The sequence below is a fragment of the Talpa europaea genome, assembly GCF_964194135.1.
Source record: "Talpa europaea genome assembly, chromosome: 2".
Taxonomy (NCBI): domain Eukaryota; kingdom Metazoa; phylum Chordata; class Mammalia; order Eulipotyphla; family Talpidae; genus Talpa; species Talpa europaea.
This window is the reverse complement of record NC_140068.1, coordinates 2,152,474-2,174,504: the sequence shown is the minus strand read 5'-3', so window position 1 is coordinate 2,174,504 and position 22,031 is coordinate 2,152,474. Positions and strand designations below refer to the sequence as shown.

General features: G+C 47.4%; 1 protein-coding gene across 3 annotated transcripts in view; it reads left to right on the top strand.

The window, feature by feature from the left end:
- Window positions 1–4,084: 4,084 nt before the first annotated feature.
- The window catches only part of QKI (QKI, KH domain containing RNA binding), a gene marked incomplete at both ends in the record, with an annotated part of 134,084 nt that continues 116,137 nt past the window's right edge, over window positions 4,085–22,031 (top strand). For all 3 annotated transcript variants that reach the window (XM_084228387.1, XM_084228389.1, XM_084228388.1), the window contains one exon: window positions 4,085–4,226. In XM_084228387.1, the coding sequence (XP_084084513.1) occupies window positions 4,085–4,226 (142 nt within the window). The remainder of the gene's footprint in view (window positions 4,227–22,031) is intronic.

Below are 22,031 nucleotides of genomic sequence, written 5' to 3'. Positions count from 1 at the left end.
CTCTGTTGAGAAAGTAGGAATACCCAGAAATTAATGGAAAAATGCAACATGTAGACTCTAAGTTAAGTTTTAGTAAAGGGTAATGTCACTGGAGTAGATATTAAGAACATGAGGAGGCATTTCTCTGCTCATAAAGTGTTTACTCACGGTACTTGCTTAAAACTAACTTCTGGAGTATGCATTTTTTATCATGTTAAAACATGTAATCACAAATATGTCCTGAAGGAGCCACATTCTAAAGGAAAAAACAACAAGAACAGCAAATCAACCCGATCCAGGGGACACAATGGACATTGCTTTGCAATCATAAAACTGTGAATCAGCCAAAGTTGATCAAAACAAAATGCACTTTTAATTCATTTTAGTTCATTCTCATTTTCCTGTAATTCACAGACAATTGTTTTTAGTTAAAGTTTCTGTTTAAATATGGGATGAAGATTGGATTCCACGACACTAGGGCCAGCATCCTGGCTGAGATTGTTTTTACCTCTTAAGTTTCATTTTGGATCAGACACCACCAGTTAACATTTAACTGCTGCTCAGTGTTTTTTTTTTTTTTTTTTTTTTTTTAATGTTGGTATTGCTTTTGCAAGGAACATCAGAAAGCTAGAAGGGGTAGTGCCTTCATTTGACAAATGCTGTATTTTTCCTAAGAGATAGAAATATACCTCATTGAAAGAAATCCATGTCACTTTTTTTATTGATTCATTTCCTTCTTCTTGGCTTGTCTGTAAGAACACTTCAGCTTGACATTTGAGGCTGACCTAAATCTGGCATCCACTGCTCTTTGAGGAAACACCTACCCCAAAGCCTCTAACTTACCCACTTTCCCAGTTTCCCTCACAGTGGTTCAACCTCCCACAGCTGTGGGCTCCCTTGGGCTTTCAGGCCTGGGGGGTGGGGGTGGTGGTAGAGGGTGGGGCGCTCATTTACATATTTATAACCCTTTGTCTTCAGTACTGGCTTTTATGGGTTAACTTTTCATGTGTATGTAATACTAACACCCAGCAGGTCTGTAAGTGCCTTAGGGTTAATGACAGGTAGAACTGGTACTTAAAATTTGTTGATTAAGATATTCACACTTAAAATGCATCATTTTCGACCTTTTAAATACTACTTGATAAGCCATCTCACAACTTGAAAGGATACTCCAGACATGTACTAGACAAGGAACAAACTTTACAAGGATGCTAGCAAGGCTTTGTCCCCTTTCAGAAACATGGGAGGATGAAGCCTTTGAAAAGAACGGGTGGGGTCAAAAGTCAACAAAGGCTGATTCTTCAATCCAAGGAACATTTTAGGTTCTTACCATGCAAGAACTCCATGGAAAGGAAGAAGAAAAAAAGTCTGGGATACTGTCATTTTCTATTTTTAATGTCCAGAATGGCAATAAGCAAATAGAGCCGATCAAATGTTAAAGAACAGAAAACATATTTCCATGTGTGTGGTTGATTAACTACTGATGTTGAGTGTGGAACTACTTTTAGTGTCAAATTAGGTGCCATAATTCTTCACAGTGAAGAGATGTTATACGACCCCCAACCAGAAGCTCCCCCACAACTATCTCGGGACCACTCTGTAACTTGTGAATATCCTATTACAGTATTTGTAACAGTGTCATTCATTTTTAGATTTTTAAGCTTCTTGAGGGCAAATGATGTAGTCCAAGATTGTTGGAATTCCTCATTGCACTTGTGCTGGGTATGAGCAGTGTCCAGGGGGCCTGAATACCTGCAGGAGGGGGAGGGAATCGAGCACACTGGCTGCCTGAGGAGAAGCCTGGTCTCCAGGCAGAGCCGGCGCCTGGGGGGTGCAGCAGGGTCCTACCCTGAAGCGTCAGCTCTCTCTGAGGCCTGGCCGCTCACAGCCACCTCAAGTGTCTGTCGTACATCCGAGGTGCGCACAGTCCCTGGTGCATCCCCAGCACTTAAGACCTTTTTGGAAACCATTTTTAGAGAGCGCCTACCCGTGTTAAGTGCTGTTTTCTGGGTCTTGGGAATTTCAAAGAGAATAAAGTCCCAGCTCTCATGGGGCCTAGCGTGGGGGGCGGTGATCCACAAATCTACCCGCAGTGTATGGATGTGTCAGGTGGAAGGAAGCGCGAGGAAAGAGCTCAGAGCGCGGGAGCAGAGGACAAGGCCGGGTGTGTGGACACACAGGGGCGTGTGTAGACAGAGGGTGCGCGTGCGTGGTTTTACAGGGAGCCGAGAGGCGCCTTCTCCGGTCAGACCCTGGAAAGCGTGGGCGCCAGGCTGGCAGATGTCGGGGGAAGGGGTGCAAGGCCCCTGCGGGACACAGCAATGGCAAAGCCCTGGAGCAGAAAGCCCCGGCCTCCTTCCGCCTCCGGAGGGGCCTCAGAGGCTGGAGACGAAGGGCCGGGGAAGAGGACATGGGCGAGGCGAGCCCGGCGGCAGGGGGCCGGGCTTTGTGGGGACTCCCCAGCCTTGGTGAAGTCGAGGGTGCCCCCCTCCCGCACCCGGGAACCACGAGGATGCGTGGACAGGAGCGAAGCGCGCCGCGTGGTCCAGCGGGCGAAGCAGCAGCTCCCAGGCGCTGCAGCCCTCGGGGGCCCGGGAGGGGAGCGGGCCTCGCCCATTCCCAGCGCCCGCCGAGGCGCGGTCACAGGTCCCGGGCGCGGAGGGCGGGCCCGTCCAACGCTCGGCCTCTCCTCCCGCCCAGGGCCGAGCACGCGGCTGGAGCACGCGAGCCCCGGCCCGGCTTCCCGGCCACGTCGCGGCCCCGCCTTCCCCCGGGCCGGGCCGCCCAGGCGCGAGCGGCGCGGGTCGGGCCCGGCCCGGGGACCCCAGCGCGGGCTCGGCGGGGGGCAGGGGCGCGTGGGCAGCGCCGCCCCGAGCGCCCGTGCGGGCCGAGCGAGCCCGGGACCGGCGGCCTCGAGGCGACCGCGGTGCCGCCCGCCCGCGCCAGGCCGCCCCCGGGTTTCCCCCGGCGCCGCGCCCCGGGAAGCGCGCACCCCCGAGAGGCGCGGGGCAGCCGGGCGGGCCCGCCCCGGCCCAGCCGCGGAGCCCGGCGCCGCGTGGGAGCCGGCACGACGCGGGCCCCGCACGCCCCCGGCGGCGCCGCCCCGGCCCGAGCCCGACGGCCGGGCCCCGCCCCGCCCCGCCCCGCCCCACGCAGGCGCGCGCAGGCCCCGCCCCCAGCCCGCGCGGGGCCCGGCGGGGCGGAGCGACCCTCGGAAGGGGCGTGGCCGCCGGGCTCGCCGCGCGCACGCGCGCTCCGGCCTGACGGCGACGTGTCGGGCCACGTGACGCCCACCCCGAAAGTCCCCCGTGAAGCAACAGGACGTTAAAAAAACCCGGGGGGGGCGCGGGAGGCCGGTGAGAGGCCGCCCGCCGGCGACCGTACCGGGCGGCGCGGCCCCGGCGCGGCCCGCCGAGCGCCTCTCCCTCGCGCCCGCCGCCGCCGCCCGCCCGCCCGCCCGCCGGCCCGCGCGCGAGGCGGCCTCGCCCCCGCCCAGTGCCAAGCACGCTCGGCCCCCGCCCGGCCCCGCCGCCGCCGCCGCCGAGCCCCGCCGGAGGGCGCCCCGGCCCGGGCGGCGGCGGGAGGAGGAGCGCGCCCCGGCCCCGTAACGGCCGCCCCGGCCCCGCCCGCCGCCCGCCCCCGGCCCTCCCCGCCGCCCCTCCCCCCGCCGCCAGCGCCGCCTGAACTGAGGCGAACTCCGCCGCCAAGTGAGTGAGGAGGCGGCGGCGCGGAGGAAGAGGAGGAGCGGAGCGGCCGAGCGGACAGCGCCGCCCGAGCGCCGCCCGAGCGCCGCAGCCCCAGGCCGAGCAGCCGGCGCGGCGCGGAGGGCGCAGCCAGCAGCGGGGCCCCTCGTCGCGCCCGCGCCACCGCGACCGCCGCCCGGGCTCGCGAGGGACGCGCCGCGCCGGGAGCGGCCCGGGAGCGCGGCGGCCGCGGGCGGCCAGCGCCGGCGGGCGGGAGCGGCGCGCGGTCCGGCCGGCCGCCCGGCGCGGGAGCGGCGCGGGACCCGGCGCGGCCCGGCCCGGCCCGACCCGAGCGGCCGGCGCCGGCGGCCCGCCCCTCGCGGCTCCTCGGCGGCGGCGGCGCGGGCGGCGGAGCCTGGAATATGGTCGGGGAAATGGAAACGAAGGAGAAGCCGAAGCCCACCCCGGATTACCTGATGCAGCTGATGAACGACAAGAAGCTCATGAGCAGCCTGCCCAACTTCTGCGGGATCTTCAACCACCTCGAGCGGCTGCTGGACGAAGGTGAGCCGCGCCGGCCCGACGCCCCGGGCGGGCGGGCGGGCGGGCGGCGGGGGGCGGCGGCGGGGGGCGGCTCGCGGCGGCCCCGGGCCGGCCCCGGCGCCCGCGCCGCCTCCCGCGCTCGCGTCCGCCCGGCGCCCGGGGCCGGCGGCGGCGGGGGCGCGGGCGGGCGGGGCCCGGGACGCCCGGCCGACGGCGCTCGGGGCGGCCCTTTTGTCCGGGCGGCGGCGCGCCGGGGCCGGGACCTCCCTCTCGGGGCGGCGGGCGCGACCCCCGGCCGGCGGCGCGGGCGCGAGTTGGGGAACTTGGGGAGCGCGGCCCGCGGGCCCCGAGCGGGCGCCCGGCCCGGGGCGGCGGGCGGCGGGGCGGCCCCGGGGCCGGGCGGCCGCGCTCCCCGGGCGGGCGGCGCGCCGGCCCGCGGCCCCTCGGCCGGGAACAAAGCCCCGCGGGCGCTCGCCCGGCGTCGGGTCCCGGCGCGGCCCCGCGGCCGGGAGTCGGGGTGTGACTCCAGAACAAAAGGCCGGAAGCGTCCGCGCGCCCGGGGACGGGGACGGCGATCCCGGGCGCCTCTGCGGCCGGGGGAGTCGGGGGGCAACTTCCGAAGTCGGGGCGCGGGCCGGGGCCCGGGCGGACCCCCGCGCGGCCCGGCCCCGGCGAGGCGCGAGCGGGCCCTTTAAGGGGCGCCGCTCCCGCGGGCGCCGGCGTCGGGGCGAGTGTGGAGGCAGAAAACTTTCTGGAATGTCAGGAAAAAAAACCGCTGGAACTCGGGGCGGCGCTGCCGCGCGCGGGCGCTAAGGGGCGCCAGCCGGCCGGCCGGCGCGGGCGCGGGGAGTCCCGGCGGCGCCCGGCCCTGCGCCCCGCGGCCGCGGGCGGGGAGCGCCCTGGAAACGCCCGCGGGGCGGTCGCGGCCCCGGCCCCGGCCCCGGCCCCGGCCCCGGCCCCGGCCCGCGCGGGGCTGTGAGGACGCGAGGCCGGCCCGTCGCGCAGGGCGCCCCCGCCCGCCCGCCCGCTCGGCCCCGCGGCCTCGGGGAGCGCTGGCGCGGGCTCCGGGGCGCGCCCGTCCGGGCGGGGGCGGCGCGGCCAGGAGCGAGCCCGGCCGGGAGCCGCGGCCGCGGGGCGGCGCGGGGGGTGCCCTGCGCGGCTCCCCGCGGCCGGCGTCTCCACAGCCGGCGGCCCGCGGGGCGCCCTTGCCGTGTCCCTGCGCCGGGAGGTCGGGCCGGGGGCTCGCGGGCCGGGGCGGCGTCCGGGGCGGCGGCGCGAGAAGTTCGCCCCCCGCAGCCGCGGGCCGGCCGCTCCCCGAGGGCCCCGCGGGCGGGCGGGCGGCCGGGCGGGGGGGCCTCGCCCCCCGAGGACAAGTGGGGGCCCCGGGGTGCCGCCGGCGCGCGGGCAGAGTCAGTGCCTCGCGGAATCTGGCTCGTTGTCTTTTTTTTGACCCCCTCGTGGCCCGTCCCGGTCCCGGGCGAGTCCACCGCGCTCCTCCGCGGCCGCCGCTCGCCGGGGCTGACCGGGACGCCGCCTCCCGCTTCCTGGCGCCGAAGTCGCTGCCGCGACGGGTCTTCGTCGCGCGTCCGGGGCCGCCCGGCGGGCCCCTGAGGAGGCCGGGGAGGCGCCGGCAGTTTCAGTTCTGAGCGCGGCGGGAGTGAGTTTAGCAAATTGACTCAGTTTGAGAATTTTGATTTAAATTAGTTGCAAATTTGGGATTCAGGGGTCGGATTCTCCTGCGTGATTAAGACTTGAAGGCTTCGACCGGCGTTTGGATTCCGTGCCGGCTCGCCTTCCGCCCGTGGAGACGTGGACTGTGGGCGGCCGCGTGTTGGCGTTCGGGGGGGTGTCAGGGTGTCCCCCAAAGTATTTTAAAGCTGTGAAACAACATTCTAGGTTGGACTCGTCTCCCAGCGGGAGAAACATCAGCTGGTAACGCCAGCCCCGAGCAGCTCCCCCGTGGACGTGAAGCCGCGGCCTCCGCGCCTGACCCGCCGCGCGCTCCTCGGGGGCTCCCAGCCAGCCCGGGCCGCGGGGGGGGGGTCTCCTTCTTCAGGAAGCGTTTCTCTGACTCCTTTTTGGTCATGAAAATAAAAGTTAAGCAACAAATACTCGAAGGTAGATTTTGTCTTTGTGTAGTACAGCGGCCGTGAAGAATAAAATCTGACTTAAAACTCCCAGACAGGGGGAGGCGGCGCGGCGGGGCCTCCTGAAGTCGGAGCCTGCGTGTCCAGGCGTGGGGGTCAGCGCGGGCGCCTGGACACCCGCGGGGTCTCGGCGCGGGCCTGGACCTTCTCCCGCTGAGGTCTGAGAATCAGTGGCTCGGAAAAAGTACACAAGCATGTTGGGTTCGTTTTTGTATTACTGAATTGAAAAGTACATTTTTACTTTCTTACCAACATTTTTTGGGTGGGGCAAGTGATACATTTTCTTTGGGACTAAGTTTAGTTTCTCATTCCACCCCGTCTCCTTAGACATGTAGACCAGGAATATTTTAAATGAAAATTTGTCCTACGAGTTGATATTTCTCTGTGTTAAGGTTTCTTCCCATGTGTGCATTTTATTATTGAATGTATCATGCCCTCAGTTTTGTTCACATTCCAATTTTTTTTAAAAACATTGCTTGTGTATAAAAGCTGTGGTTTAAAAATTATAGGACTGCTTGTTGGTATGAACGGGATTCTTGCTTATCAGAGTACGGTTTTAGGGTTCCCTCTCCCCAAGAATCTTGGTATTGTTGACAGTAATCAGTTTCTGTGACAAACACATTTTACATCAGTTGAAGTGTAATTTATCTACTTTGGAGAAAGGGTTTGGCTTTGTACACAGAGTTTTTGAATTAGTAGTAATAAGAAGGGAGCCAATTTTTATAATTAATTGTTCTTTCCATTTTTTTCCTCCTCGCCCGGGAGGCGTCGCCAGCTATACAAGGTGCTAGGGAAATGGTAATTTGTTTCAGAGGTCATTTGTTCAGCATTCATTCTGCTCTTCTGACGCCTAACTCCCCTGTAGGCAGAATACACACTCAGAGCGCACCTACTTTCTGTGATGCAGGAGGTGATTCCTTTTTTTAAACTTTATCCAATTTGTATGTTTTGTAGGAAGCGGTACCCCCAAGGATACAGTGTAATTGAGTTAATAGAAACAGGTCTCTTGCCTAATCTCAGTTTCTTCCTGTGTTTGGTATGATACTTTTTCTTAAATGGTCCTGAGAATATCAAGTGAAAACAAGTTAAATTAATTTCTTAATGTTTTATACACGTTACATTTCTGTGTATATGTTCCGTTCACTAATCACCTGCTGAAGCTGAAGTGCATGCATCCATTTTTTTCCTCAGAACAATAGATAACTTTTAAAGACAGATTCTTGCCACAGAGTGGCATAAAGTGCCTGCCCCCTGCAAATCCCCCATCTTTCCTTTGACCTTGCCTGTAAGGAGACGCACAGACTGAGCGCGGTAGACGTGCACCCGGAAGGTTTCTGTCTTCAGTTGTCTTTGGTGTTGAAAGAGTCACAACAGCGTGATCACAGGGGCAGCTCTGGAACTACATTTTGATATACTTGATATGTTCGATGTAGCTAATACAACGTGTTTGGTTTAGGATGGTACAGTTTTAAGTAAAACTTGCCCTTTTCCATTGGAGAAGGAAAATGCTGTACCATTGTTGAGCTTTATTGATAACTGAAAAGACAGAGAACTTAAAAAATTGTAGAATGAGCAATTTTCAGCTATTGCTGTGTTAACTATTGTGAAAATATGCAAAGGTCTGTTTTAGGGCGCAGGGTTGGGGTAGTGTGTGTGTGGGGCCCTGTCAGGAAGTCACAATAGAATTACATGCTTATTTTTATTTATGTGATTAGCAGGACTTCTCATTTTCTCCGACACCTTTTTCTTTTTCTTTTTTGTATGACATTAAGACAGTTGAATGTGAATTTTAAGTGCAATAATGTATTTCTCCCTTAATGAGAACTTACAGGGGGTGCTTACACTCCTTTTAAAAATTGGCATTTCAGTTCTAGGGCCCAAAATAGCTATAGATTGTTTGATGTCCAAGTAAGATATTCCCAGCTTTGTTTCCATTTAACAGAAAGTAAAAACGGTCTAACTTTTCATAGGGAGTAGTTTGTTTTGTTAGTGGACTGTGTTAAGTTTTACTATAACTATAACCTCAGTCTGTGCTAGTACCTCTGTGTAGCTATCATATTAAAAAAAAATAAGATTCTTATGTATCTCTTTTTGTGTCTGGTTTATGCTGTTAGAATTAGTTCCTTGAAGGGGAGGGGGCACCTTATAGCCTGTTTCACACTCAGGTATTTGTTGAATTAATAAATTAGTTGACATTTTCCCCCTTTTTTGTGTTTTATAAAGACTTGGTGGTAGGTCTGGACAATTAGAAAGTGTTTTTGTCTTACAAGTTTTGCTAGAAGACTTACAATGTTATTTGCACTACTTGCCCTTAAGAAGCTTAATCTTAATTGAACTTTACTACCGTCCGTATGGATGAGAATGGAAGATAAAATCGCTTTATTTAAGCGGTAGTTATGTATCAATCCATAGCAGTGAAGAAGCTATCAGAATTTAGCTCTTGAACATTTTCACATTTATGGGATTATATAGGTAAACCTTTTCCCTGGTCAGCTACTGTCAGGGGCAGCTTCACCTGATGCGTCTTAGAGGACCCGTGCATGGCCCGGGCACAATTGATCGGAAAGATTCCTGTTCCCTAAGTGCTGCTTTGATATGTTCAGGGTAAATAAGGATTATCTGAATGGTTTTAGTTGAGAGAGTGCTGAGCATAGATGTGGTAGTTACAGTAATTAAGCACAAATAGCAATTTTTTGAACACAGGTGTTTTCTTTAAGCTAATTTGAAGCAGTGCCATTACTTAGAAGACTGATAAATTGAAATTTTGAGTTAACTAAAAGTTAATCTTCTTAAAAGAAGTTTTACTTTTCTGCTTTAGCTGTAACAATATTTTAAAATAAATCTGAGTTTTTAACAGACATGTAGCTTATAAAAGATGATTTGTCCAGGATTCTTGTAATCCTGAAGCACAAGCTCTAGTTTCAAAATCGAGCAATTCTATCAACTCTTACATAGTAAAACTTCTTTAATGTGTGCGATGTTGCTTCACACACTGGATTAAGCTCTCTCTTTTATTAAACCGACTGTTAAAACTAGTGAAATGAACCAGTTCATGCTAACATTGTTAGCACATTATTTACCATAGAGCAGAATTTGCCAGCTTGGCTGGTTTTCAAGGTTATTGTTGAAGCGTCACAAAAACACCAGAATGCAGTTAAATTCATAGTTGTCCCATGTATTATGGCTGTGGCAATAACAAAAAAACGGTGAGAGAGTGTGTGCACACGTGTGCGCCCAAGCATGCGTGTGTATAAGTCCCTGCAGTGGATGTGAGCAGACCTTGAAACCCTCGGGAAGGGGGCAGTGAAGTTCCAGAACAAGGACAGGTTTTGAAGTAATGTAATGTCTGACTGGCCCAAGGTTGAGTCGCTTGTGTATCAACAGTGGGAAAGCGTGAGGGTCTCAAGTGTAACGCCTTGCTTTTGGCATTAGTACAGAAGCAATCCTTGTGGAGACTGGCCAGTGGCAAATTATTGGGGGAATCTTCGGCTTTCAGACTAACTTAATAGTTTAGATAGGAAAAATTCCACAATAAAAAATGACATAATGTACATAATATTTGTTACATTCAAGAGAACTAGGAAAGTTTGTGGTAAAATGCAAACTTTAATGCAATCCTTATTTGAAACCCCCTTTCTTTCTCCCTTAATGTCATAATAATTTACAAGGTCTCAAAATTGTTTTGCAGAGAGTATTTGAAGAGCCGTATCTAGGACGAAACTAAAGAGATGTAAATGTTTCCTGGTAGATGGTGTTGGGTGTAAGGACAGCCAAGGCCGTATTGGAGGACGGTGGCTTCCAGGGCCTCTGAGCCCGCAGACATCGCTTGGTTTTGTGGGTGCCCATACCCAGGCCTGGAGAGGCGGTGACTTGTCTGGATCACGGGGTGAGGGTGAACCAAAGATGGAGCTCCATCCTCGGCTCTACATTGTCACCTGTTTTGTGAATGTGCATTCCAGAAGTGGGTGGGACAAGACTGGCCCAGAGTAGCCCCGTGTAATAAAAAAAAAAAAAAAAAAACCACCTTTACCTCAGGTGGTGAATGTGAAGAAGAAAAAGCTGATTCTGTGATACGTTGCGCTTGAACAGATGTTGGTCAAATTCTTGGAACTGGAATACATTGTTTTTCATGGTAAATTCTATGACAATAAGAGACTAAAAAAGTGGGAAAGGAAGGGTGTTTTTAGAGGATTCCATTCATGCACTTAAATGTCTTGTACTCACCAGAGTCGAGTCTTAGCTCCTTAAGTGATGTGGCTGAAACAACTTGCTTATCTCGTATTGCTGTCAGGATTACTATTTTAATTACTGAGGAGAAACCAGCCTTTCTGATGGGAAGATGTAACACAGGGCTTTGACTTTGCGAGGTGATTCAAGCCAGGAATGTGGACTTGCATCGGCGCCCATCGGCATGGCATGTGAGCTGTCCAGGGACCGTCAGTGGTCGGCGGGCATCTGAGGGGTGACGGGAGGCGGTGGAGGATAAGGGCTTGCAGGGAGGGGGGGCAGGCAGTTAGGACATTCTACTCTTGAGGCCGCCTCTGGAGCAGCTAGTACTGCTTTCAAGTATATTAAAAATAATGAATCATAAAGCACAGGTCTTGGGCTTGTTGTGTTACAGTAATTGTGTATCTCTGTAAAGACCTGTTGTTGCATGGTAGGTGAATAAATTTTTTAAGAAGCAGTCAAAATTTCAAGGCTGATTACAGATTACTCTGAAATTTCAAACAGTATCTAATAACTCTGCTCTTGCCGTGGTGACGCTTCCGCTATTGTGCAAGGTGTTCACTGTCAGCGCTGATGGACGTCTCGGCACATGTGCACACACATGGGCGCCCACACAAAGAAAGGATGGATCTGTGTTTCTGTCCGTATGCCGATGAGATGCTACTGTCAAGCAGCAGGAGTTCTCTGGCGGTAGACCTGAATCTGCTCAACCCCTGAATAGTTGCAGACTATTCAGTAATTAGGTTGGTCGTCTTGGACACTATGTCTGACCTTTCTGACCCTCAGCCTTTTCATCTGTGTATGGAGTTACCACCTGCCCTGCCAGCCTCAAATCAGGATCCTCAGAGACTGGGGAATAATATAAGCAAGTAGAGCTTCTCAGCCTGAAAGTGAGCATCATCTAATATCTGTGTTTTTAGCTTGTTTTCGATAGGATGACTATTAATTGGGTAAGTCAAGCAGTTTGCAGAAAATGAGAAAAAGGAGAAAGGTGATTCATTTATCCATCTGGGCATCAGTTGGTTTTTACGTGAGGAGAATAATTCACTACTAACATCCTGATAGTTCAGAAGTCACTTTGTGGTAAAGGACCTAGGAAGGTTTTCTGTAGAAGTAGAGTCCGAGCTGTTGTTAATAGTTGGCCCCATGGGATGAGGGGGAGTGGGAAGGGGGCCTTCCAGGAGAAGGGCAGGTGCAGGGGTGTCAAAGTGGTGGTGATGGGAGGTGGAAGGGCTTGGAGAACACACTGGATATAGTGGTGTGGCGGATGCATAAAGAAAAGCACGGTAGACCCTTCACCAGCGTGGGTCCACTTAAATGTGGATTTTTTGGTAAATAGATGACATGAAGTTAGAATTACACCCTGCAGTATTGTAAGTGTATTTTATCTTATGATTTCCCCCATGACATTTTAGATCCTCGTATTTTATTGTATAAGTACAGCATATAATTCATAGAACACACAATATGTGTTATTGTTTATTATTGGTAAGTCATTCATTCAACATCAGGCTATTAGTAATGAAGTTTTGGGGGAGTCTAAAGTTATACTTGGATTTTCTGTGCTGCAGGGGCAGTTAGTGCCCCCAACCCCAAGGTTGTTGAAGCGTCAAACTGTTGTGAGAATAGAGTTGGGCCAGAAGACAGTTAGGGCTATTTTGTGATGGACTTTGAAATTTCAGGACAAATAGTTACACTTTATTCTGGAATTTGTAAGGAATCATTGAAGGTTTGGATTATTTTGCAGTGACATACTGAATGAACTCTCTGGAGGTAAACCAACAGGAAGATAATAGAATTATATGGGTTTAAGGAAGTAGAAATTGGATGCAGTGTTTAAGTGATAAGGATTTAATAAAAAAGTTTCATTTTTGCAAACTAAGGTTTAATTAAATTTGTTTTGAACTTTCTGTATTTTAAACTATTCAATTTTTTAAAAATTGTTTTAACTTAAACGTACACAAATCATTTTTTCCTTATCAATAAGTTATTGTGTTTGTCCTGAAGTGTTGAGAACATATGGGACTCTCTTGTTTAGCTGGCAACCCAGTGTTTGATTACTTAGAATCGAGCCTTCATTTCTGTGTGAATTAGAGAATTGAAAAATCTCTTGATTTGAGGGTGATTTAGGAATGGATTCTTGAATTAATTTGACTCGGAGAAAATTTTGTCCCTACTTATTTTATCTATTGTTAAATCTGTATGTATTATTAAGTACAATGAGGATTTTCTGAGAACTTTATTATGCTTATCTGCTTTACCTCATTGTTGTTTAATTTTGTTGATTTTTTGTGTTTGTTATTTGAAGTAAATTAGGGTTATTTTGACATCCCACCTCTAATTTATGTATCTCTTTAAAAATGAATGTTTTCTTACACATTGAAACTATACTGAACAAAATAGATTAATTCGGACATGATGTTACAACCAGCTCATATTCACATTCTATAGTGGTACCCAAACTACATGTACCCCCATGTGCAAACTCCAATCTAACTCAAGACCACTCTGGTGGTTAAGACTTTTTTTTAAAAAAAAACTTACAGTCATCCTTTATGTCCTGAGCGTAGTACTTTGGAATTTCCACTGAAGGACTGAGCAGGCTTAGTGATAACGTCACAGGTGATTCTGTGCACCTGCTGGTACGTCCCGTTGGGGTCATAGTTTCTGGTTCCACCATTCCTGAAGCTGAGCTTGATACCTGGTGGTAGACTGTTCCTTCCCCTGGAGAATCAGATATTCTTTAAAATGGGAAGCTTGCTTTCACCAGCGGGGAATATTATTCTGAAATAAATTTCTATTGGAAAAGCCAGATGTGAATCTATTATTGGTTGGTTTTCAAAGTGAAGTGTTGGTTTGCCAGCTGTCTTACATGGCAAATGAGTTTTTTTTGTCTTTCATGATCAACATCATCTTGGCTCATGGATTCTCGTAGACTTAGTGTGTTTAAGTCAGCCAGAGTTACTCTTTCTCATGGCCACACTGTCACTGCTTTGGCCAGTGATGATCTGACTCCTGTTTTGTTTTTGTTTTTTTTCTTTTTAAAGTCTTCCAGGCCAGTCCAGTGGCCCAGGCTCACCTTGGATTTCTCCTGACATCCTCCCCCCCCCCCACCGTTACACACCATCCCCCAGTGAGAACTAGCCATTTCTCCATCCTTTTTTACTGCGAGTGGTATTAGAGACATGAATTTAGGCGCTCAGTGCATTTATTGCTGTCAGGTGATGTTACTTCAAGGCCATTTTCTGGGGTGGAGCTTAACTTAATTTTACAATTCATGGGTTCATGCTTGTTTTCTGAATTCTGTTTTAAGATTACATTTAATTTTGTAATCATACCTTCTCTCTGCAAATACCAAGCTACTGTGGTTTCTGATAGTGTCAGAATTATTTATTTTATCCTACAATGTGAAGAAAATACTTTCAAGTAGTATTACTAGCAGTACTGAAACTACTGAATACTTTTAAACTTTCAAAATACATTTTAGACACATTGTAAATTATAGCTACAGCCATTGGTCTTTTTTGTTTTTCTAATTGATTGCAGTTTTTTCTTTTTTGCGGGGATGAGAGGGTTCACCAGAGACAAAGTGAGGAACAGAACCGGCAGATTGAATGAAATACACTGCTGAGGGGAGCAGCGGGCGAGTCAGGAGAGGTCTGCTGTGCCATGTGGGTAGCTCCCTGGCCTGGGATCTAACTCCTGCTGCAGAGGCTGTGGACAGCTTCATAGTTGCGTCTTAACCCCTTGCGCCACCAGGGAGACCTGTTTTTGTTTTTGTTTTTGTAAATCGTTTTGTTTCTGACCTTTTGATGTTTTCACTTATTAGCTAAGTTGTTTGGTTGTTATACTGTTTCCATAAGCTTTTATGTCAAGTCCAGCAGAAATTAGAGGAAAAGAAACATATACACATATTTTTAAAATTAAGGGTCAATGATGTGTGGGTGTTATGGAGTTATGGTCCGGAGAGTTAGTTAACTTAAGGAGAAAGTTGGTTAGGTTAGTGCTTTGTATCTTGAGTATGAAAGGAAGAAGAGAACAGGGCAGACAAAAGTTTTCTTTCAGTGGGTTCTTCTGCATAGCACTGGTAAAAGAGGAAGTCTGGCTCTGTAAGCTTTCAAAGTCCTGCTGAAGTAGAGAAAACCCCTAGGTTGAAATTTTGCTTCCAAGTGGTTGGAGAATCTCTACTGTAGTTTTTGTTCCTAAGCACTTTTAATAGTAAGGAAGTTATGTTCCAGCAGATGGAGATATTAGTACACAATAAACAGTATTTGAGGATTAAAATGTATTGAGAAATTAACATTTTTCCAGAAGAGGAACTTTTTCTCTCTTAAGTTGTAAGAGTTGTTTTGGAACATGATGGATAGCAGTTACTGAATTCGTATTTGGGGTGGCATGTAAATCAGTTGTGATATTTCTTTAAAAACCTTATTCTTTTATAGACTGTGTTGACTATATGAAATACAACTGGTTTAGGACAGTGGATTGATTACAGCAATTTTCTGAAGTAACAGTTTCTGCCCTTACAGCGTAGTGGTTTAAAGGGCTTTTGTTTGTTTTGGCAGGGGACTGAGGCAAGACTATTTAAAGTTATTTTATTTGTTCATTGCATTTGCAATTATAAAGTCTTTAACCAATCTCTTGGTTTCTGCTTGTTAGTGTGAGTCTAGAGAAAACCCCCTTGTGTCATAGTTTATTGCTATGTGTTATATGAAGAGAAGATTATTTTGGGGATAACAGCTTTATCGCAGTAATAAAAATACTATCAGCAGTAAAGGTAATCTTATCTCACTTTATTATTACACTTTATAGCCTTCGTTGTCACTTTTTTATAGTTAGGTAAATATGTTTTGCTTTGACATACACCTTGCAGTTGTTGAAAGTTTGTAAGTTCCTTCTTAGGTATGATTTGGAAGTTGTCTTTATTAATATTTGATCCACTTGTATCTTTCTAGTTGTTACATTGAGCTTTGTAAAAATTGCCAAGTCAGCTGTCAGATACCTTATTACTTTCATTTACCTGAAATTGAACTCAGACCCAAGAGAAGAATATATGTTGTCTTTCTTTGTGTGCAGAGGCCCAGGGAAGAAGAGGCATGTGGTATCCCTTTGTGGAACTCATAAGAACTTGCATTTAACTTTTTTCCTCCACTGTTCTTTCTCTTCTTTTCTTTTCCTAAAATGCAGAAAATTGAAGATGCAAATATTTTCAGTTCATCTTTGACTGTACCCTAGTTTGTGAGCTCTTTCTCCTGGGAAAGGAGGCATGTGGGCAGAGAGCTATCATAGCACTGTCTTTGAACCTCCGTGTGAATTGTGATTTATCAGGAAATTCAAGAGTGGCTGATTTTATGTAAGTTAGAAAGCCCATTTCTTACAATTGCTGGAGAGCTTAGGAGATTAGATTTCTTCCTCCTAGTAATCAGTAAAAATTGAGTTAATAAAGAACTAGATATTTACTTTATTCTTATTGTAACAGATAACTCTTCATCTCATGGGGAAAAAACTAAAATGTACTAGTTAAAAAGTGAAAAACACCCGCAATTCAGCGATTATCATGCTTATTAACATTTTGGTATTTCTTTCTAATCTTTCTCCCTCCTTCTGTGTATGCACATAACAGAATTGGAATCCTGTTATACTGTTTCCTTGTGTGTTTTTAAATAAATTGCATCATGTGTGTTTTTCCCTTTTATACTGCTTTTTATGGTGACAGAATCATAAAGGCGTATTGTCGTTTACTTCTCTGTTGAGACGTTTGCCTTGCTTTCGGGAGCTTTGCTTTCAGGTAGGTTGTGTGATTATAATTATAGGTGATTTCAGAGGTTTATTACTGTTTAAAAAACTTCAAGTTACTAAATATTAAAAATTGGACCCTGTGAATACCAAGCTCTTTTTATTTTCAGTGTGGTTATTTGGAAATTGGCATTTTATGCTGCATTCCAGAAGAAAGTGCTGTTCCATGATGTGTCATTTTTGATTCATGTCAGCTGCACATTCCACATTGTTCTAAACAAATTTAACATGTGTTTGAAAATTTTATTCTATTTACAAATATTTGAACGCGTACTATATGCAGGATGTTATGAGGAATACCGTGAAACTTTGGGTTCATTTCTTACCTTCAAGTTACCTGGTTAGTGTGAGCGCGCGGATGGAAAGATGCGCGTACAAGGCAGCGCAGACTGGGCAAGAGAGGACGGAAGACCAGTGCTGAGCAGCTCACGTCAGACCGAGAAGGTTATGTGATGTTTTCGGAGAAGAGGACAGATTTCCCATGGCTTTTGTAGGAGAGAGAGCATGGAAGCAGAGACAAGGGGAGGGGGCAGTGACCTAGACCGGGAACACCATTCCACACAGGCGAGAGTAAGTGGATGGTTCTCTCCCTAGAGGTTGCGGTTTCTTGGCCTATCTCTTTGTGCCCCCCTTCTGTCTGCCTCTGTAGTTCTGTCTAGCGGATATTAATGTGATAGGTTGCTAGGCTTGCTGCATATTTTCAGATTTTCCTTTTTTAACCCCCTTCTGCCCATATTATGCCACTTTTATTTGAACTATTTGTTTTCTGTGCATTCTTAACTCGACTTTCTCTTGTCTTAACAGTCCATTTGACTTTACTCAATCCTGTATTGTGATGCCATTTATTTTAGTTCTTTTCTCTGTGTGCGGGGGGGGGGGGGTGATTGCGTTGGGTTTAGGAGAGAGTACATTTGGATGAGTCAGTGAATTCTAGAACTGGTGTGTCTGAGCTCTGTACTGTAGAGGAGCTACAGCCTGTCTTCGTCTGTGTGGTCTGTGGTCTTGGCCCTGCGCCTGCCTGTCAGCAGCTCTCCCTTGGCTCTCTTCTCTGTCCCGCGGCCGGACTTCCATCCTAGGTGGGGAGGGATGGAAGAGCTGCTCTTTCGACTCGGAGCTGAGGCAGCTTTAGGGAAGGGCTTGCCAAGTGTGTGCTGGCCTCTTGAGGTGGTCTGAGAATAAGGATTCTTTAGTTAAAGAAGCCCTGAATCCTCCTTTTGTGAGTTTTAAATGTGTTGACTTGTTAAATATTCAGGATCTGAAGGAAAGAAAACTAGTTTGGTTTAACTGAACATTTTCTGAAGTTACCTGGGAAAGGAATGGCTTTTTTTCCTTTCTCTTTGAAACTGGTGGTCTAAAGATGCGTAACTGGAGATAGTAGAAAAGATTATGGTGTGAAGACATGTGGATCCTAAGGGATGGGGGCTTATATAATACTTTTTTGGGAACCTTAACTTATTTTCAAATGAGAATGCTGGCTTACATCAGATTAAAGTACCCTTGGGGGAAAAATAGTCAAATTTCATTTCGTTGGGATGATTTCAGATTCATCCTGAAAGGAAATGAAAGAAACTCTATCCTATTCTGCCTTTACTTGTGTAACAGTTGAGGCAAATGGCTAACAGTGAGTTTTGTTTGATTCAATGTATTATTTAAAGAAGAAATCAGACTTACTACTTTTAAAAATATGATTATCTAAAAAAAATTAAGGTAGCAGCCTGACACATATCAAACTGAAATACACTTTAAAGTAGATATGCAGAAGAAAGTTGTTGATGTTCTAGCATATCTATGGTTTAAGTAAAATTTTTAAATTTGGAAACTAGTTAATTAATGTCGCGAAGAGGAATTGTAAGATTTGGAAAGAAATATTTATGGTAGGTTGTTTAGTAAATTTTGCGAAGTAAAATAGTAACCGATTAAGATTTTGCTGTAAATGTAGTTTAACCATATGGCTCTTAATTCCTCTTTTCTCTCTTGTTAGAACCGATAATTCAGTCAATATCATAAAATGATGTTTGATGGTATCTCTAACCTGCAGCAGCCTTTTCAAAGGGGGAAGGACGGGGCGGTGGTAGGCTGGCGTTTTCCTGGAAGGCCCCAAAGGATTTTCATTACAAAACATTTTGTCCTTATTCAAAGAAAAACGGAATATTTTGGAAATTTTCAAGTGGGAATGGATCTTAGAGATCGCAGTTCCAGCCTTTCATGATACATGTAATTGAAATGGATTTACAGAGTGTTCAGAAAAATTGTGCAGATTAGAAGCTGCTGTTTTAAGGAATAGTAGCTCATTTGGCTCTCCTGACAGAAAACTGTCTGTGAGTTACATTATCAGCCAATCAGAGAGTAGCATTGGGCCTTTCTCCTCCGGGGAGGATTATGTCACGACTGGGATTTTCTGCGGTGTGCTACCTTCCGATGTAACTAGTCTTAATTATCTTAAAATTTATTTCATTGCTTGAAATATCCTCACAGGGTATTTTTAACTTTTCGTCCCAGTGAAAGTAAAACATCTAATGCACAGAGCGAAACCGTCATTAGACAGATGTTAAATCCAGGACACAAGTCTTTCCCAGCTTCCTGGCAGTCTCCGCTGGCACTTTCTATCAGGATGAGTCAATTCTAGGCACAGTTCAGTATATATTTGCATACGAACTTTCATTGTCCATATTTTACACAGTGTAAATAATTTAAAACCATTCATTAGCATAAGCTCTTCTTTCCCCCACTTGCTTACATATCTAGGTCCCCTGCTGTAGAACAATGTGATGAAAATCTAAGAAAGCCACTTAGTATCTTCTCAATCCTTGGTTCAGATGCTTTGTTGTTGCTGGGCTAAAACTTAGAGACGTTTGTGGTGCTCTTTTGGACAGTGTAGCTTCATAGCCTCCTGAAGGTTTATCTAAATGTTGAAGGGTGACTAATTTAGGAGAGAGATTTTGAAAACACACTTTATGTTGTTGTTTTGTACCTTAAGTTAAAATGAGAAAAGGGGACGAGAATAGAAGGATGTAATGGATCTATAACGGAATGGCAGTAAGTTCGGGGGATGAAAGTAACATCGAAGCTAGAAAATCCTAGATTAGATTTTAGATTATAGGCAAATGTATATATTTTACATGATAGTAAAGAGCATGAGAAGCGTGATTTTGATATTTCATTTTTATTCAGGGGCTAACATCTTTTGCTTTTTTTATTGAAATATATTAGCTGAATATCACAGGACAACTCAGGCACAACAGCAGTATTGTTGGTTACATGGTACTTGCATCTGTGTCACATGTTGTACACATTTCTTTCTTTTTTTTTTTTCAAAGTTTATTTATTTATACATACAAGCACTGGGTACAGTCAGAAGCGCGGGAGGGTGAGAGAATTCACCAGAGCCAGAGCGGGGAGCAGAGCAGGCAGAAGGACCGAAGTACACTGCTGAGGGGAGCAGCGGGCGGCAGGAGAGGTCTGCGCGCCATGTGGGACCCTCCTCTGGTGGCCGGGGAGCAGCCGGGGCACGAAATGGCGCTGCAGAGGCAGCGGGCAGCTTCGCAACCCAGCACTCAACTGCTGCGCCACTGGGGAGGCCCTGTACACATTTCTTTTTAAGGATTTATTTATGCATACAAGAGCTGGGGTACAGGCCAGAGATGTGGGGGGTGAGAAAATTCACCAGAGACAGAGTGGGGAGCAGAGCAAGTAGATCTACTGAATTCCACTGCTGAGGGGAGCAGCGGGGAGACAGGAGGGGTCTGCTGCACCATGTGGGTCACCCACCCTGGCTGGTGGGGAAACTCTTGCTGCAGTGGCTGGTGATAGCTTGATAATGCTGACTTTAACCTCTGTGCCACCAGGGAGGCCCCAAGTTGTCCACATTTGAATATTTAATTTTTCACTTCCTTTTAAAACTGTTTGAAGGCAGATGGCTTGGAACCTGGAAGGTGGAGGGGGGAGGAGAGTGGAAGTATTGGAGTGGATGGTGACAATTGAGGATTCTCACAGTAGAAGTCACTGATTTTGTGAATTAAGATTCTCTTTGAGTGGGAATGTTATTTATTAACAAAAGCATATATGCTGCCAGTGTAACTTTGAAACAGAAAAGGTATGTATCTTCAATTTCAAAAGCTGCTTATGAAGAGAAATACTTTGTCTACATTTACAAATATATACAAATATAACACAAATGTATATGTATATACATGTATGTATACATGTGTACATATATGTATATAAAGAGCTGAAAGGAAAGTTTGATGAAATACTGTGATACTTGTGATGTGATCTAGTGCTTTTTGTTCTAGTCCATTTAATAAATGCTGATTGTGAGTAGTATAGATTTAATGAGTTGCAAACTGTGTAGCTTTAGCACAACTGTTGTTGATGCCTGTAATGTAGTTTCCAAAGGTGAATTCAAGGCACACTGCAGTCGGAAGGAGCCATAGGATGGTGTGCAGAGAGAAAAGAAATAAGGAACTGCAGTAGAGTGCTTTAATGGCGGTGACAGAGCACGCGCAGGTTAAGGTGGAAGGGACCGCATCACAGCCTGGCAGGAGGATGAGAACTTTCCGGGTTCATGTAAGATATAATATGATAATTCCTCTGATTACAGGTTTCACTGAAAGTGAAATTTAGTTCTCTGCTTTTTCCCCCTATAAATTCTCAGGTGAATACTATGAGGTTTACACAGATTTCTGAAATTTTGACTTGCAGGCCAAGTTTGTATAAGTATGAATTTGAAAATTAATCTTTAAAAAAATTGTGCATTTCCGAAGTAGATAATATAATTTTCCTAAATATGTCACAGTTACTAGCTTCAATACCATTTGGGAATATTCTTTATTTTCTGACTTTTCTTGGTCCTCTTAAACTTACATTGTGACTTGGGAAGAAGAAAATGCCACCTGTATTATACAGATAAAAACATGCATACACACTTATGTGCGTGTGTGTGCATGTGTGCGTGTCTTTTAATTACCTTTGACCTTTGCTACCTCGAAGATGAGAGTCATGGACTTTAACATAATGGAATTAAAAATGGCTACTCAATTATTGAACACTTAAAAATTATTGTCCTTTTACTGAAATTTGCAAATATTCTGTGTGTTGACTTACACTTAGTCACAGTAACTGAATATAAAAATTAGAATTTGGGTGCATTTTATCTAAAACAATTTTGTGTGTTATTTCTACAGAATTTAGTTTCTGTGGTTATGCAACGCTACGGGTTTCCTTGTGAGTGATAGCCCGCTGCAGCAGGCTGAGGAAGCTAACGTCTGAGTGGATGTGGTGGTTGCCTGGAATGATTTTGCCGTTAGCAGTGAAAAATGTTTCCCTTATAGTTCTTGTGCAGCAGGCCATGGAGTAAAGCACATTTTTATAATAAAGGTGATGAATTTAATCGCAAACTGGCAGCCAAATGGAAATTGCAGACCTTGATACTGGGAGAAAATTGCCTATAAAGCAACTCTTGAAAGAACAGGCTTTAAATTTATCCACCCATTTCGACATTGAAGAGAACATGGGAATCTCAGGATATTTTGCTTGGCCTGCTTAGTTCAGATGAATGACACCTGGGTCTTCTGTTGAAGAGCTGGAGATGGTGGGTTTAAAGTTGTGTATACTTTGTCCATAAAGACTTTAACATTTTTTTTGTGTTTTATTAAAT